The sequence below is a fragment of the Polyodon spathula genome, chromosome 4, assembly GCF_017654505.1.
Source record: "Polyodon spathula isolate WHYD16114869_AA chromosome 4, ASM1765450v1, whole genome shotgun sequence".
NCBI classification, from domain to species: domain Eukaryota; kingdom Metazoa; phylum Chordata; class Actinopteri; order Acipenseriformes; family Polyodontidae; genus Polyodon; species Polyodon spathula.
Window position 1 is genome coordinate 1,531,539 of NC_054537.1, and position 19,295 is coordinate 1,550,833.

General features: G+C 39.4%; 1 protein-coding gene and 1 long non-coding RNA gene across 3 annotated transcripts in view; one reads left to right on the forward strand and one right to left on the reverse strand.

The window, feature by feature from the left end:
- Nucleotides 1-15,839, forward strand: part of LOC121314040 (sodium channel protein type 4 subunit alpha-like) — a 189,053-nt gene extending 173,214 nt beyond the window's left edge. For both annotated transcript variants that reach the window (XM_041246825.1, XM_041246826.1), the window contains exons 21-27: nucleotides 3,879-4,001; nucleotides 9,387-9,659; nucleotides 10,912-10,965; nucleotides 12,474-12,611; nucleotides 12,785-12,889; nucleotides 14,053-14,323; nucleotides 14,467-15,839. In XM_041246825.1, coding sequence (XP_041102759.1) covers nucleotides 3,879-4,001; nucleotides 9,387-9,659; nucleotides 10,912-10,965; nucleotides 12,474-12,611; nucleotides 12,785-12,889; nucleotides 14,053-14,323; nucleotides 14,467-15,698 — 2,196 coding nt within the window. In that variant the 3' untranslated portion in view covers nucleotides 15,699-15,839. The remainder of the gene's footprint in view (nucleotides 1-3,878; nucleotides 4,002-9,386; nucleotides 9,660-10,911; nucleotides 10,966-12,473; nucleotides 12,612-12,784; nucleotides 12,890-14,052; nucleotides 14,324-14,466) is intronic.
- Nucleotides 10,973-14,034, reverse strand: LOC121314042. The gene is made up of 3 exons (XR_005950072.1): nucleotides 13,272-14,034; nucleotides 12,516-12,589; nucleotides 10,973-11,424 (listed from the first exon to the last, which is right to left on the reverse strand). It is a non-coding gene; the product is annotated as an uncharacterized LOC121314042 (long non-coding RNA).
- Nucleotides 15,840-19,295: the final 3,456 nt, after the last annotated feature.

Here is a 19,295-nt window from a genome sequence, read left to right on the forward strand (position 1 = left end):
TGGTGTGACACACAGTACAGTACAGTCTCAGTGCTGTGACACACAGTACAGTACAGTCTCAGTGCTGTGACACACAGTACAGTACAGTCTCAGTGCTGTGACACACAGTACAGTACAGTCTCAGTGCTGTGACACACAGTACAGTACAGTCTCAGTGCTGTGACACACAGTACAGTACAGTCTCAGTGCTGTGACACACAGTACAGTACAGTCTCAGTGCTGTGACACACAGTACAGTCTCAGTGCTGTGACACACAGTACAGTACAGTTTCAGTGCTGTGACACACAGTACAGTCTCAGTGGTGTTACACACAGTACAGTACAGTCTCAGTGGTGTGACACACAGTACAGTACAGTCTCAATGCTGTGACGCACAGTACAGTATCAGTGCTGTGACACACAGTACAGTACAGTCTCAGTGCTGTGACACACAGTACAGTACAGTCTCATGGTGTGACACACAGTACAGTCTCAGTGCTGTGACACACAGTACAGTACAGTCTCAGTGCTGTGACACACAGTACAGTACAGTCTCAGTGGTGTGACACACAGTACAGTCTCAGTGGTGTGACACACAGTACAGTACAGTCTCAATGCTGTGATACAGTCAGGTTAACATACAATAAGAAATTGAATGAATGAATGATTCAGTCTGTTTGCAGTGGATTTATTAAGCCTTAAAAGGAATTAATTAGTGAAAACATTTTAAATGAACCATACAATGCATGTTTTCTTCTTGTTTGCAATACTGACAAGGTCAGTGGTAGAAAATATTTTATTTTCTTGTTGTCTGTATATTCTGTAGTTATTCTACCAAAGAGAAGCTGTGCAATAACAAAGTGCCTTGCAGGTCATCAGCCTCTGAGAGGAAGCCTTACACTGTGTATATTCTATAGTTATTCCTCACCCTGTGTCTTTAACAGTGGTTTTGTTGTATGTGCCTCGTCCCTCAATGCAGAGGCAACACTGGCCAAGGTATCCATTAAGAAAGTCTCCCAGTTGTTCCTGGAATGGCATAGTTTGCCGTTTATTTTTTCCTCTTCTGCAGTTGCATTAGCTGTATTATCTGTATTTTCATTTTAAAATGGTGCTACATTAGGTTAAAGAAAGTGCCGTTTCAGTGAAATCTGAACAGTGTCTTAACCTCAAGTGTCTTCAGGGTCAAAGCCTGTGACTGGCTAAAAGCTTGTCAGTCAATAGGGGGACCATGGGTAATTTCACAGGCTAGGTCAAAGATGACCAAGGAAGTGCTACACTGTTTGAAATCATGGTTCACAGAGATATTCCTATTACTTCATGTAGTACCATATATCATGTTTTAAAATAAAAATACAAGTCCACTGTGACATGTGTTTCTGTCAACACTGCACATTTGAGCCCTGTCTAGTGAGTGGATGTGCACAACAGGTGAGATTTCTGGAATTATTTTGTGTGTGCCTTGTTTTCATGGCACATCCTGTTTTCACATTCATGTGCTGCACAGTGTCAGTTCATCGTGTGATCAACTAGGCAGCTGAAACATGCAGTGGATATCCAGTCACTTCTGCACTTCAGTTGTTCACTTTATTCTAACAGCTCTGTCACACCTGCTGGTATGTAACAGGTGCACCAGAAGGTTCAGTTGTGTTTCGTTGGGTTATGCTTTGCTGTAGATTTAAAGTCTCATACACTGCTAGGATTTGCCTGACACTTGAAGTTTTTACCATATAACGTTAACTCAATACATCTATAACTGTACTACATTGCGGATTGTAGTCAAGTGCTTTTTAACCTGACTTTATTTTACAATATTGGGACACAGTCATATTAAGGAAGCCATTTTGATGAATTAAATCAAGTCTACAGGTCTGCAGCTCATGAAACCTTGTCTTACTTTAGAGAATGTTTAAAAACAGCTCACTGGAAACAGCCTTAGAGCCACAGAATGTACTGGGCCAGATATTCAAAGATTTTGCAAATGTACTGTATGCAACTTTCCCAAGTCTGTAAAATTCAAAAGAGTTGCGGTGAAATTGCTCATATCGCTAGGCTGTGGAAATGAATACATTTGAATGAGTCTAAACAGGTAATTCATCTCAGCTAGACTACACACAACTGATGCAGATGTATCGTACGAGGTGAGACAATGGCTTAAAGTGTTCAAAAGTACAGAAAACTTTACTGAAGAAGAGATTATAATAGATAAGAAAAAATAAGATTTGGCCCTATACAATGTGAAACGTATTAAAAACTATACCACGTTATTACTCTGTCACTATAGTCTACATATTCAAAGTAATTATCATTAGATGAGTGTTCATATTTTTTAACACATTAAATGCTTCTAGAGCAAGTCAATCCTGTATGGGTGTGGCACTAAATCAATCAGAAGTGTCTAATTATACTACCAATTAAAGAAGTGAGAACTCTTATAATGACAGTGCTTTTTAATACATGGAGGCTGAGTAATGATGTGGTACAGATTAGTGACCCGTCTGAGGAGTTTAGCCCTTGCCAAACTCGCATTCCCTTTTCAATATCTGGCCCTTTGTCTTTTTCAAGTGTCACCGATAAATAACAATATACTTGATGCTGAAATATTTTGCATCTTGACACATTATCTGAACACAGAAGTCTTTAAAACGTATGACGGGGATGTTTATTTGTATACAAGGGTGTTTATAAAACTGATCACTTTTTCTCAAGGCGGAATTGAGGCAGAATTTAAATATCTGGCCCTTTGTCTTTTAATGCAGACCCATCCTTCTATTGAGTCTCAGACTGTGGTGGGTGAGCAGCTTAGATTACACAGTTGAGACAATAGATTAAAGTTTGGGCACTGACTGCAGCACAGACCATTTAACTAGGAGGCCCCCCTCGCTGTCCGGGAAGATTCTGTAACTGCAACCCTATTAATGTAAACCCTAATTTAACCCGCACAGATATCTCTCCTGTGCCACGTGGCTACCATTCTCAATTATGACAATATCGGCACCATGAAAACTCTCAGGACACTTAGGGCTCTGAGGCCTCTACGCGCACTCTCCAAATTTGCAGGCATGAGGGTAAGGGTGACTTTTAACAATGATGTGTACTTCATGTGTGTGGTTCACAGACTGCTTATTTTTCCTTCCACAGATTTGAAGAAAAAAAGGACAATAATTTGGTAGAAACAGAGTCTTAACCCATTATAGTTTGCATGATGAGGGGGGTGGGTTAGGGTTAGGGTTAGGGTTAGGGTTAGGGTTAGGGATAGGGATAGGGATATAGCGTGCAAAAAGATTGACTCATTGAGTACATTGTAACTATGCATAATAACATGATTGGGCTGAGTCGACCAAGTCCCTGCGAAGTGGCTGGTTGTTGTGGTGTGGGTCTTCCTGTTTGTCTTCAATGGCAGGTAGCCTTGTTTGCAAACATGTTGAACTTGCAAGGTGCCCTCACAGTTAATGGCTGTGTTTTCACCCATTCAGCTTTGTTGCATGTGATGTATGAGTGGCTGTAGACTTTGAGCGATATAGCCACACGTAGATTATTAAAGCAAAACCAAGGCAAACACCAGATTAACTCAGAGATTAACTCTTTATCCATCCTGTAGAAAAACTGCTTATTGTTAGTCATTTGAGTTCTGTCTGAAGGTTTGTAGTTGGGGGGAAATCATGTGCAGTTTTGGGTTAAGGCTCAAGGTTTCAACCAAAATATAACAATGACTTTTTCTTTTCTCCTTCTTTTATGGAAACCCCATACAGAAAGTCACCCAGGTGCACAACTAACACACCCAGTCTCTTTCAGTAGGGTTGCTGTGTATTTGCTTTCCTCTAAAGGTGCCGTGGAGCAGTAATAGCAGATTGTGGATCACTCCTAACAGCCTGGGCTCTTGCTCTTGTGTCTCCATATAGGTCTCTTTAATAAGCCTTGTAGCTAGCACCCTGGGATACTCGGACTTCGCAGCCATTAAATCTCTTAGGACCCTCCGAGCTTTGAGACCATTAAGAGCCTTGTCCCGATTCGAAGGCATGAGGGTAAGAAATGTTTACACAGGTCCACTCTCTCTGTTCATAGTGTTCAATGAGTGTAAGAGGTGTTTACACAGGTCCACTCTCTCTGTTCATAGTGTTCAATGAGGGTAAGAGGTGTTTACACAGGTCCACTCTCTCTGTTCATAGTGTTAAATGAGGGTAAGAGGTGTTTACACAGGTCCACTCTCTCTGTTCATAGTGTTCAATGAGGGTAAGAGGTGTTTACACAGGTCCACTCTCTCTGTTCATAGTGTTCAAAGTTGGATTGAACTGGCCAAGGGCCATGGTAGGGCTGTGTTTTGTTCACTGTAAAAATAAATTGGCTTATTTACGGCATTTCATGGTCTGAAAATAGATACCGTATTTAAAGATATTTCACAATTAAACCTAATATTTATTATTTATTGTCACATTCAAAATTTAAAATTTTCTCTAGAGTTATTATACAAATTTTTTCACAAGCACAAACCTAAAGCCAGAATCGCTTTTACGCCGAGCAATCCCGAGCAGACGTGGGCGGGCTACTGATCTCAGAGAACAGAGACCAGCTCTGCATCTAATTAATCCACTCTGAATGTGCTCGCTGTCTGGCCAGTAGGGTTCGCTGCTGCGCGATGAAGAGACGTAGTCGCTGCCAGTTTCCCATCCTCCACCCTGGGAGCGTCAGAGCCAATGCGACGCCCCCCTTCGGAGTCCACAGCGAAAATCTGCCTCTTTGCAGACCCCGGACGCGAACTAGCTGTGTGACTCATCCTGCGCTCCCAGCTGCAGCACTGTAACTGGGGAGTCACTCGCTGAATTGATTTTTAAATTAAATCTGTGATAACTGAGAACAAAATACAGCCAAACATCCTCTGTATTTCCTGAAAGTCCAATTTTAGTCTGCTGTTACAGTATATGCACAGTTCTACAAAAGTCTGCTTATTTAAAGTTCTCATCATATGCATTCCCCATTCTTACTGGATTTGTAGTTATTACACCAGTATCCTAATTTAATACCCAACATATACCCCCATTTATCAATCTTTATTTGTATTATGTAAGTCCATTATAAAGTTATTCAAATAAATAAATTTTTTCATAAATTCATGAGGTCATTATGTTGCACAAACAATCACTGTTATAGCACAGTGTATTGAACATATTGTATGTTGTTTAACATAGATGTCATCTTAGTGTTAAGGTCTAATTGTACAGTCACCACATCCTCACATACAGTACTGGAGAAGATTGAATACAGCTCTCAAACATTTCCAAGTATAACCGGCACACCTGAGTGTAACCACGAACCTGTCCCCCTGCCATTGGCTTGTGTTGGGGGAGGATATAACAGGCACTGCCGATTGTGTGTGCATTTGGTTATTTTTTTGCCTTGCTAGAAAAGATATGCCATTAAAAAAACAATTAGACTGGCAAGGACCTCAGACAGTCAGGTGTCTCGTTGTATTCGCCTTTTTAAGTTTATTACTTTCCCTTCGCAACAAATCCAGAAAGAGCAAGGTGTGTACAATACAATCCTCTCAGAATAGCACAGTGTGTTTAACACCATGAACACTTACAATAACAAATCCAGAAAGAGCAAGGTGTGTACAATACAATCCTCTCAGAACAGCACAGTGTGTTTAACACCATGAACACTTAAAATAACAAATCCAGAAAGAGCAAGGTGTGTACAATACAATCCTCTCAGAACAGCACAGTGTGTTTAACATCATGAACACTTAAAATAACAAATCCAGAAAGAGCAAGGTGTGTACAATACAATCCTCTCAGAACAGCACAGTGTGTTTAACACCATGAACACTTACAATAACAAATCCAGAAAGAGCAAGGTGTGTACAATACAATCCTCTCAGAACAGCACAGTGTGTTTAATACCATGAACACTTAAAATAACAAATCCAGAAAGAGCAAGGTGTGTACAATACAATCCTCTCAGAACAGCACAGTGTGTTTAACATCATGAACACTTAAAATAACAAATCCAGAAAGAGCAAGGTGTGTACAATACAATCCTCTCAGAACAGCACAGTGTGTTTAATACCATGAACACTTAAAATAACAAATCCAGAAAGAGCAAGGTGTGTACAATACAATCCTCTCAGAACAGCACAGTGTGTTTAACACCATGAACACTTACAATAACAAATCCAGAAAGAGCAAGGTGTGTACAATACAATCCTCTCAGAACAGCACAGTGTGTTTAACACCATGAACACTTAAAATAACAAATCCAGAAAGAGCAAGGTGTGTACAATACAATCCTCTCAGAACAGCACAGTGTGTTTAACACCATGAACACTTACAATAACAAATCCAGAAAGAGCAAGGTGTGTACAATACAATCCTCTCAGAACAGCACAGTGTGTTTAACACCATGAACACTTACAATAACAAATCCAGAAAGAGCAAGGTGTGTACAATACAATCCTCTTAGAACAGCACAGTGTGTTTAACATCATGAACACTTACAATAACAAATCCAGAAAGAGCAAGGTGTGTACAATACAATCCTCTCAGAACAGCACAGTGTGTTTAACATCATGAACACTTAAAATAACAAATCCAGAAAGAGCAAGGTGTGTACAATACAATCCTCTCAGAACAGCACAGTGTGTTTAACACCATGAACACTTACAATAACAAATCCAGAAAGAGCAAGGTGTGTACAATACAATCCTCTCAGAACAGCACAGTGTGTTTAACACCATGAACACTTAAAATAACAAATCCAGAAAGAGCAAGGTGTGTACAATACAATCCTCTCAGAACAGCACAGTGTGTTTAACACCATGAACACTTACAATAACAAATCCAGAAAGAGCAAGGTGTGTACAATACAATCCTCTCAGAACAGCACAGTGTGTTTAACACCATGAACACTTAAAATAACAAATCCAGAAAGAGCAAGGTGTGTACAATACAATCCTCTCAGAACAGCACAGTGTGTTTAACACCATGAACACTTACAATAACAAATCCAGAAAGAGCAAGGTGTGTACAATACAATCCTCTCAGAACAGCACAGTGTGTTTAACATCATGAACACTTAAAATAACAAATCCAGAAAGAGCAAGGTGTGTACAATACAATCCTCTCAGAACAGCACAGTGTGTTTAACATCATGAACACTTACAATAACAAATCCAGAAAGAGCAAGGTGTGTACAATACAATCCTCTCAGAACAGCACAGTGTGTTTAACACCATGAACACTTAAAATACACACTATCCTATTGCATTGACTTAAATAACAAATCCAGAAAGAGCAAGGTCATGTTCTTCACTTCACTACTGTTGCGTTCTGTTCAGTAATTTACAGTATTCTTAAATATATTTATTTCCCCATTATTATTTAATACAATGGTCCAGGTATTTTGCACCACTTTCTGAGAAAGCAAAATGAAAAGGCAACTCTTATAACCCATGATACCATGGCACAGCGCTTGTTAATAGGTTCATTTCGCACACACAAAAAAAAAACTAAACAGTGGAATTTTTTTGTCCTGTCACATGATGTTATACAACCACCAGTGTGTGTCCACCAAACAATGCATTAACTGTATGTCCTTTATTGTCCCCTGGAATCGTATCTGAATTTTAAATGCCTGAACCTTACACTCAGTATTAAAGCTTGTTTCTATCCCTCAGAACGTCTATGCCATAATACGGCAGACAAAACATTATTTTTTGCAGCATTGATTTCCATATTTGCTGGAGAAAAGTATGCTTATAAATAATAAAAAAACATCTGCATTAACCCTGCGCTCCTGCCAGTATTATCTGTGTATTTGTGTAATAATTGAAATATACTGAAGAGGTGTGCCAGCTGATTGATTTAGCAGTAACAATTACAGTGATTAAAGCTTGGACTGTGCAATCGCACTGCTCTGTACAATCTATATTGCACTTTGTTTTAATTACGCAGAATGGTGCATAGCGCCTTTCGCTTTTCATAAACTTCCATGTGTTAGACATGCAAAATAATTGATTGATATCATCATTAACTCAGAACACCTCTGTAGTATAGATTTAGGGGTAGATATTGAAAGAATTGGAGAATGTATGTAACTTATATCGTGTATATATTCAGTCTGTGAAACTCAAAAGAGTTGTTTGTATTGCAAGGATGCGGAAATTAATACATGTCAATGAATCCAAACAAGACATTTCACCCCCAGCTCCCGTTTTCAATTTCACTCACAGCTCAACTTCTTTCTCCAGCAGAATGGAGGGGAAGAAATCCCTGCAAATCCCATCTCTTTTAAATATCTGGCCCTTTGTCTTTTTCAAGAGTCATCGATAAGTAATAATGTATTTAATGCTGCACTATTTTGTATCCTGACACATTATTTGAACACAGAAGTATATAAAGCTTATCATGGGCATGTTTATTTGTAAACAAGGGTGTTTATGAAGCTGATCATTTTAATCCTTTACCTGCTGTCCAGCATAATGAAGCCCAGAAGTTATAAGTAACTGCTGTGCCCGCTTTTCTTTTATCCATACGTATTTTAATAATAAACAACACTAAAATATAAAAGCATGTATGTGGATGGATACAAAATTGTAGCACATGTGCAAAAGGACCATGGTACCATTTTGCAATATATTATGATATATAATGTTTTGAATTGTGACTGCTTTCTGAAAAAGCCCACATGGATACACTCTCCTTGCAGTTAGTTATGGGTGAAGGCTTCACATGTACATCCTAAAGCCAGCTGAATGCTGCAGAATAGATTTGAGCCTTTTGGGTTCTGGCCCTGCCAGAGCTACGAAGCTAATGTGAATCAAAGTCTGCTCAGCCCATGGTTAGAAGACCTCCACAGATCAGGAGGATCCAGCAAGTTTTAAGGCACTGTGCTGGAGGAGCTACAACTCTTGATAAAACATTAAGAATCAAGGGCCTTTCTAATTTTCCAGATCACATCCCAATACAGGTCAAATCAGCTGCCAAAAAGATCTTGAAAAAGCTAATGTAATGCCAAGCTGGAAGCTCTTCGCCTGGAGCGGGGCATTACCCAAAACAAACTCAGCCTACTGTATAGCCAGTCTGAAAAAGCCATGTTCTGAGACACTGGGAGGAGAGTGTAGCCTAAACCTAACCCTAACCATAAGCCTTTTCTGATACAATTATGTACAAATATCTTGCTAAAAGATCTATTCATTCCGTACATTGTAACTATGCATAATAACATTGTAATTACGTGTAAGTACACATGTATTTGCTAAGTAAGTACTGTGTAAATACGCAGTAATTAGAGACACTTCACGTATTTAACAGTTGTCAGCAGTGTACAATGCTGCTGTTGTGAAGATTAAGGGCAGCTGTGTTTTTGCCTGGCTTCTAAACTATTCCCTCTTGGTATATTCTCCTTCAATGCAGGTGGTGGTGAATGCACTCGTTGGTGCTATCCCTTCTATCATGAACGTGCTGCTGGTCTGTCTGATCTTCTGGTTGATTTTTAGCATAATGGGAGTGAACTTGTTTGCAGGCAAGTTTGGAAGGTGTGTAAATAGCACAGACCTACAAATCTTCAATGCTTCCGAGATAAATAACAAAACTGAATGCGACGCGTGTGGGAACGCCACCTACTGGACCAGAGTGAAAGTGAACTTCGACAATGTTGGCGCTGGGTACCTGGCCCTCCTGCAAGTTGTAAGTACTATATATATATATATATATACACACACGCACAAGCACACGCATGCACGCACATGCACACACATGCACACATATGAAGGGTGTTTGAGTGTTTCCTCCTAAAACATGACCAAATATCAGTAATATTTTAGTTATGCAAGTGACCCAGTTTATAGTAGTTAAACTGCTGCTGTGTGACATAACAATCTTCTCAGTCTCTTGCTATTTCTAGGCATTGTGTATCCTAGCAACAGGTCACTCAGCTCTGTTCCATCATCCCTGTCTGACTCCACTCAATACAGACCTTTCATTTGCATCTAGAAATAGCCAGTCACTAGTCATTCACAAAAAGCCTACAATTAACAGCAACATAGGGAAAGGCTAACTACAGTGCTAGCATGTGATAAACTCCCGCAGTTCTTGAAGGAAAAAATACCTCTTTCATTCACGTTTCTTTTTTTAGATATTCCGGTAGAATTATTAATTTAAAAACTGGTATTTTAACCCTTCCGTCTGACGATCGCGAGCAGCAACACTTATTAATGATGTGGTAAACACCCTCCCACAGACTGTATTGTTTCTAAGGGTGGGATATAAGCAATATAAGGTTTTACATGGAATGAACTATGCAACGTGAATGAGACCAGACCATGTTTCAAATTTCAACAGTTTATCATTTATTAGTTCCAAATACCCACATTACATTCTTCATTGAAGATTATTGTTTAGATACAATAAGTGCCACTAGTATTAACAGAGCCAGACAATTGACCAGGTTACCTCAACTCCTGGAGAGAACCTCAGCCTGATACACCAATGTTCTTGATGATCTGGAGATATTGGGAGCGTCTCTGTCTGTCTCCTCTATGCCCAGCTGCTACTTCACAATAGAAATTCAGTATTTAGCTGGTACTTCACTCAGGACAGACCGACCACAACATATTCTCTTTTACAGAGTTACTGCGGTTAACTGTTTGCCACATTTCTCCTGTCTCGTGCTTTCTAGCACATGCTTTATCATTCAGCGTTCTAGGCCAAATGCAAAGTGGAGTTTCCTTAGCAACTCTACTTATGCCAATGTCTCCTCCAGCAAACTGGAGCTGTGCAGACGGCTCAGGGGCGGCGCCTTTAACAACACGACTCCCTGCAATGTGTTGCTGTGCTTCAAAATGGCTTTATAGTGGAAACGCTTGACATTGCAGTTGTATTTTTTTTTTAAGTGCTTGTAAAGTCTGAAACGTCTATTTTTTGTGTTTCCATTTTCAAGGCAACATTCAAAGGCTGGATGGAAATAATGTATGCAGCAGTGGATTCACGTGGTGTAAGTATTCCTGAAAGAAAGTGATGCACAAAACTTCATCAGAATTCCAGAAGCACCCAGAAGTAGATCCCTGATACTCCATACCTAATACGGGGTGTTACTCACAAAACTTCACCAGAATTTCAGAAGCACCCAGGAGTAGATCCCTGATACTCCATACCTAATACGGAGTGATACTCACAAAACTTCATCAGAATTTCAGAAGCACCCAGGAGTAGATCCCTGATACTCCATACCTAATACAGGGTGACACTCACAAAACTTTATCAGAATTTCAGAAGCACCCAGGAGTAGATCCCTGATATTCCATACCTAATACAGGGTGATACTCATGTGGATTAGCATGGCAAGTTTTGGGTTGTTGCACTTTACTTTTAAAAAGACAGCTGCTCCCTTTTGTGTACCTCCCTTTGTCTTTTAACACAAGGAATTGAGCGCTTGTTGTTCAAACAGTTTCTTCTGGAAAAAAAACAAATACAATTGCGAGTGACTCGAGTATCACAAGGAGGAAACTAACAATTTGAATGACCTGATCTAACCTGGCAGTACATTTTAAACCTTGTTTCATGCCTCTCGTTGCAACAGTAAGAAAGTTAGCATCATTTGTTTTTGTGGGACACACATGCTCCTTGTACCTTAAAGGGTTAACCCTTCCAAAATCTTGTTAAATGATTGCATGTCATATTTCCTACATATCATTATGGCTTTGGGTGGATACGTTAATATAACCCTTTTCATTACTGTAACGATAGCCCAGAAAACCAGTACAGTATATGCTATCGCTGCCATATAATTTCTTTTATAATTTGCAAATGTTAAAGTGAAAGGAAATGAATAAAGTCTTTCATCTTCTCGTGTGATGTCAAAGGTGTCAAATGTCAAATGTCATCAGGTTTATCAATCCAAATGAACCACTTACACACAATAAGAACATTGGTTGCTTCTAACAAAATACTTATACATGTTGTGTGCTTATATAACCGTCAGTGTTTAGTAATACACTGCTGTTACAGATTGTGTATCCTGTCAGTGAGGTGAGATTTGATGTGTGTGTTTGTGTAACAGGCAGTGTTGTGTGATACAGTGGTGTTACAGATTGTGTATCCTGTCAGTGAGGTGAGATTTGATGTGTGTGTTTGTGTAACAGGCAGTGTTGTGTGATACAGTGCTGTTACAGATTGTGTATCCTGTCAGTGAGGTGAGATTTGATGTGTGTGTTTGTGTAACAGGCAGTGTTGTGTGATACAGTGCTGTTACAGATTGTGTATCCCGTCAGTGAGGTGAGATTTATGTGTGTGTTTGTGTAACAGGCAGTGTTGTGTGATACAGTGCTGTTACGGATTGTGTCTCCTGTCGATATTAAAAGCTCTAACACCACGAATGCAGAGGAACGTGGATCTTTGCGTTGTGGTTAAGACGCTTGCTTGCTGTATGCAGGTCGCTGGTTCACAAAAAAAAAAGATGGTATACCTAATAAAGTAAACCTGTGCATTTTCTTCCTTCTACAGGTAGAAGACCAGCCAATTAAGGAAGTAAACCTGTACATGTACCTTTATTTCGTAGTCTTCATCATCTTTGGGTCTTTCTTCACCTTGAATCTCTTTATAGGTGTGATCATTGACAACTTTAACCAGCAAAAAAGAAAGATAAGTATACAGATGGAATTATTCTTTTTCTGACAAAGTTTTGCAGAAGCAGTTCTATTCATGGGATGTAGCACTATTTCTAAAATATATCTTTCTGCATGTTTTTAATTGTATATGTTTAGTTATCAACATAACCACTAGGCCAAAATAACAGTCAGAATTTCTCTGTTTACTTAGGTGGACAGGATATTTTTATGACTGAAGAACAGAAAAAGTACTACAATGCAATGAAAAAGCTTGGATCCAAAAAACCCCAGAAGCCAATTCCAAGGCCAAGGGTAAGAACATAATGGTTTCAGTTTCCATGTGATCTAGGTTTCCCATAAACAAACAGATCTCATTTAAACACACTCAATCCAAAAATACAGCTCTGTTCATCCAGACAACGCACAACACCCCCTGCACACAGGGCTGCATGCTGTAGAAATACCCAAATCGTGGCTTCATGTTTAAAACGCCTAGTTTAAGGTGCATGAATATTACTATTTCAACATTATTGACTTTGCTGTTCAAATATGTGAATGCAATTTCAACACCATTGACACCCCCATATTTGAGTGAACACACATACTTTCAGACAGTGTTTTTACTTCCATGGCACAGAACAAGTAAACATGCAACACACAAATTCCATATTGACGGGCTCCCAGAGTGGCTCACCTGGTTAAAGCACAGCCGTGTGGTATGCACAGCGGTCTTTGCTGGGGATTACAAAGGGAATGTTGCATTAACTCTGGTGCTCCCATGGGTTAGGGAGGCAAAACCGGCAAGGACTGTTTCTCCCCATTACCCTGCAGTTGACCATACTGGCCAGGCACCTGTTGTGCTCAATGGGACGCCTGTAGGCTGGCCTTTGTCTTCCAGAGGCCGGTAACTCGCTGACATCTGCCCCCAAATGGAAAGAGGCTTGGTCGTGGGATCAGAGGACGCCCACTGACCTTCAGTTCCCTGAGCTCTGTGGGGAATTTCTGCGTTGAGGGAAAATAATTGGACATTTTAAACAGGGGAGAAAATCGGTGGTAAAGTAATTGGGCACTCTAAATAAAAAGAAATAATTTGCCCCTTGGAATGAACCCCATATCCCATCTTAATATCATCAAATGATATTACACTGAAAATACATTGAATTAAATGAGGCCTCAGACACATAGAATAATTAACCATATCATATACCCTCTGTGCTACTGACTGATTGTAGAAGCACTCAGCTAATTGAACCCTCCACACATTGACTGAGACAATCGTTATATCTGTATGAAATGCTTCTAATTGTGTTGATCAAATGTAACAGAAACAACTTTACATCATGTGAATGTGCTGACATGATGCCAGCCTTGTACGAATGCAGAGAAGATGCTCACACAGATATACTGTACATGCTACAAACTTTGCATTGAAAATAAGGGTCACATTGCTTCATTTTGTTTCCTTTCTCATTCAGAACAAATTCCAAGGATTAGTTTTCGATATGGTGTCAAAGCAAGCCTTTGACATCTTCATCATGATTCTAATCTGCCTGAACATGGTCACCATGATGGTGGAAACAGATGAACAGCCTAAACACATGGAGAACATCCTTTACTACATCAACCTGGCCTTCGTTGTGATCTTCACTGGGGAGTGCTGCCTCAAGCTCATTGCTCTCCGCTGCTACTACTTCACCATCGGGTGGAACATCTTCGACTTCGTGGTGGTCATCCTCTCCATTGTGGGTAGGTAAACCTGCAATATGGTCATTCATAAGGGCACACAGATTCCTTCAGACTGAATGCCACCACAGAAACAGAAAATAACAGGGGGGCAAGAAACTTCCATTCCTGTAATTAACTCCTGTCTGTTTTTTATTCTTTTACAGGGATTGTGCTTGCTGACCTGATAGAAATGTACTTTGTGTCGCCGACATTATTCAGAGTTATTCGACTTGCGCGCATTGGACGTGTCCTTCGACTAATTCGTGGAGCCAAGGGAATTAGAACTCTGCTTTTTGCCTTAATGATGTCTCTTCCTGCTCTGTTCAACATTGGTCTTCTCCTTTTCCTTGTCATGTTCATCTATGCCATTTTCGGCATGGCTAACTTTGCCTACGTGAAAAAGCACTATGGGATTGATGACATGTTCAATTTTGAAACATTTGGTAACAGCATGATCTGTCTTTTCCAAATCACCACTTCAGCAGGGTGGGACGGCCTCCTCAACCCTATCTTGAACACTGAACCGGAGTGCGACCCAAATTTTGAACACCCTGGAAGTACAGTGAAGGGGAACTGCGGGAACCCCTCTGTCGGTATCTTCTTCTTTGTCAGCTATATCATCATATCATTTCTCATCGTTGTCAACATGTACATAGCTATCATCTTGGAGAACTTCAGCGTAGCCACGGAGGAAAGCACAGAGCCTCTGGGCGAGGATGACTTCGATATGTTCTACGAGGTCTGGGAGAAGTTCGATCCTGAAGCCACGCAGTTCATTGAGTACTGCAAGCTGACCAACTTTGCGGATGCCCTGCAGGAGCCACTGCGGATCGCCAAGCCCAACAGAATAAAGCTGATCTCCATGGACCTGCCCATGGTCAGTGGGGATAAAATCCACTGCCTGGACATTCTGTTTGCTTTCACCAAAAGGGTTCTTGGGGAGTCTGGAGAGATGGATGCTCTGAAGCAGCAGATGGAGGAGAAGTTCATGATGGCCAATCCTTCAAAGATCTCCTATGAGCCCATCACCACCACGCTCAGACGGAAGCAGGAGGAGGTGTCGGCCATCATAATTCAGAGGTCCTACAGGAGACACCTTCTCCGGCGCTCCATGAGGCAGGCCTCCTACCTGTATCGCCACAGATCTAGCGATGGCAACGTCACTATGGAGAACGCTCCCGAGAAGGAAGGTCTCATAGCATCCATGATAAATGAAAACTATGGCCATCAGCTGGAAATGATGGAGACTATGTCCTCCACCTCCTCTCCACCATCTTATGACAGTGTCACCAGAGTTGCTAATGACCCTATACAAGTGCTAGTGACTGATTCTAGAAACACTGGGTTCAATGAACCCTGCACACATATTGACAGAGACAGGGAGACATTTCTGTAACACTGGTTATGAACTGCTTTACCGAATGTAACATAACTAAACCAACACTGACTTAGTCTTGTTCTACACTAAGTTGCAAAACAAAACCACAGGGTTTCTTCTTCTTCTTCTTCTTCTTCTTCTTCTTCTTCTTCTTCTTCTTCTTCTTCTTCTTCTTCTTCTTCTTCTTCTTATTATTTAAAAACTTTTTTTTTTTTTTTTTTTTGTCAACCACCTTGGTTGGATAAATTAAGGGAATGTTTTATCACAGAAACTACCCTTTGACCCTGCTTATGTTAACTATGCTTCACATTTATATGCATGAAGGGCCTGTGCAGGGTCGCTACAAGTATATCACTGATGTAATAATCATCTATTGGGCTGAAAAAAACAAAACCAATACAAGCTATTTACAAACAATGCCTTACTGTATGCATTCATTGAAGGTCTTCCTTATAATGGGGCGAATCCTTATAAAAATGTATGACCTTACATTATTTATATATATACAGTTCTGTAGCAACATGTAATACTTACTGTATATGTTATTATTGGTCTTTCATAAAATTATTATTATATTTGATATTTTTCTACTTATAGAAAGAGTGTGTCTTTTTCCACTGGGTAGCGAACCTTGTACCTGCGTAACCAATGCCACTCACTGCATTGTAGCAAAAAACTCAAAACAAAAGACAGAAAGCAAGATTCCTCTGTCTGTGTACAGCTCTGCCAAATGCTTTGCATCACCCTATAGAATCAACACATTGTGCTTCAGAAAGCTGATTTAAACCTGCAGAATAATGTTACATTAACATGTTCAATTACATACTGCTTTGTAGTTTTCCATAAATTTAACATGAAATACTGTACTACAATCATGGCTTCCAGTAGACTTGCAGTATCATTTTGTAGTTTCTTTGATTACATGATGTTAAATAAAAGATCTAAATTATCATTTGTGTGTGTGTATCTTTATATTATATATATATATATATATAATTATATATATATATATATATATATATATATATAAATATTATTATCTTATATAGTATATATATATATAAATTTCTTAAGACTAAAACATCATTTAAGTATATCATTTTTTTGTGTATTATGTCTCAACCCTAAAATTTGAGGTAATGCAAAACATTTGTCTCTAGCTGTAGGTACAGTATATGGTGGGTTGGGGTTACTGGGTAAGCTTTAGAGTCACATGTCTATGCATTGTGACGATCTGCAGGGAATTCACATGTGCTGGGTTTCAGCAACTGAATAGTTTTTTGAAGCTGTAAGCATGACAATCAAGCCCTATTCTCTATTGCGCTTTGGTGATGCACATTTCTTTTCAATAGTTAGCGGATCACATGTTTATCCAATATGAAAAGGCATAAAGCCATGGATTTAGCATGGTGCATGCATGACGTATGTTTAAGGTGGATGGGAAGCTTCCAGAAAGACTGCATGTTATTCCAGCATTCTAACACAATAAGCACCTTCTACAAGGCTCTCTGAGAAATGATGTGCATGAGGCTGAATGAGCAGAACAACAAGAATCCAAAGCAGTGATATAAACAGGAAATGCTGTTTTAACTGTTTGCTGATTTAAGCTTCCAGAATAATTAGAGAAATGAGAAAAAACATGTCCATTGTCAAGAGGATAATAACACATTACAAAATATGACCTCATATAAATATATATGATAAAGGCTGGCATTCCAGTCCGACCAATTAAGAGTTAAAGGTATGTATGATGAATCCAGGATGTTAATGCAATACTAATAACAATAAAAGAAAAGTGAAGTAACTCCACTTTTGTGGTCATAATTCACAAGAGGTGAGTGAAACTTCATTGACTTCAGGGCTGTCTAAACTAGCAATAGCTTCATCATATGTTTGTCTTGTCTATTCCTGCTTTGTCAAGGATTATTTAGGTGGTCTAGTAGCCATTCCTAACAACTGCATTTACTAAAAGAAGTAAAACAAAATGTTTGTACAATTTATTATCACTGTTCCAGGTCAACCACATAGACATTGTGGATTATTTATATAGCTATCCCCACAGCTGTCCTTTCTGATGGAGAGGCCCTTGCATCAATAATTCCCTTTGGTGGAAAGGGTTATTTATCATGTTTGAAGAAGGACAAGTGGGAAATCCCTTCTTTACCAGTCATTTCCTGATGGAATGTGCAGGACACCATTGTTTGGTTTCAGTTGGTCTTCGTGGTCAAAACCCATGTATCTTTTTCCACCACTGGAGATTCAAAAACACTGCTGTTGAAGTTGAGACTGTGATACTCAGAGGCAACCAATTTCAAAACATGAACCCCCAATCAGGACCTGTAGCCCCCCGTGAAAAACATGATTGAGGATCATGCTACAAATGTGCACAATCCACAAATACTGAGAACTGCAAAAAAAAACATTTATTTCATTGTTTTCCCAATAAACTCTACAGAACAACAGACAAACAAATCCAGTGCTTAGACAGATAAACACAAAGCAAGTCAGCAACACATGTTTACTTTTTTATTTCTATTGTATGTAGAATCAGAACTAAGCTGATTTTGAAGGATATGTTACAGAGCACTTCAAGCTTATGCATTATTGTTTTTAGGCTCATTTTTGATGATTTTCCTTTCCCCAGCAGCAATGTTAAAACTGCATTAAGGCCGGGATTTTAAAAGCTATCTTATTTACTGTATTGCTGACAGTATATTAATACAAGTTAGTACAGTTTTGATAAAGGTTTGGTGTGTTTAACGTGCTGTGTGCTTCGACATTGTTTCAAGATCAATGCTAGTGCAGGTACTGTGATACACTGTGAAAACAGCCCATAAAAGATCAAATTTTTTTAATAAACTGTATTGGCTTTTTAAAGGGCAATCACAGGATTTAAGAACGTCTAATGCAGGAATCACGGAGCCCTGGCACAGAACTTGTAAAAATGTGCGTGCTTTTCACAGGGGACTAGCCCTGGAAGCCTATACCACTCACATTTAAGCACTTCACTTCTTCACTGAGAGTGATTTGTTTATGGGGGCAAATCCAGAAGTGTTGCTATTTCAGTTATCCACCATATGCAACTATGTGGCAATCAAGTGTAAAAAGTGATTGGTGTCGGGATTTGTGTCCAGCTACGGTAGTTGCTCAACAAAGTTGCTTGGATTAGACTCATGTTTGTGCACTCTGAATAATTGAAGGCAGCCTGGCATAAATATACTGTTTTTTAACAGGTGTCTGCGTTTAGTATTGCCAGTAATCTTAGACCAGTTACTGTTAAACAGCGGTTCCAATGACAGGTGTCATAAATAGCATATAAACAAATCATTCAAATCATCTTTGCTACTAATAAGAAGCCAATCCAGAATAAAAAAATAAACAGAGTTTAGCAATATATTGTATAATAATAGCTACGATGTGGAGGTCTGTTATAACTAATACATAGAAAACCCAAATATTATTAGTATATCAGCATACCTCAATGTGTCCTCTAAGTAGCAAGACCACTGGAGATGTCATCTAAGTAGCATGTCAAAGCAAACGTCAAACAAAGTGCAATTAGTAATATAAAATAACGCTTACATATTGCAAAAAACATGTAGGGTTATGACTGAA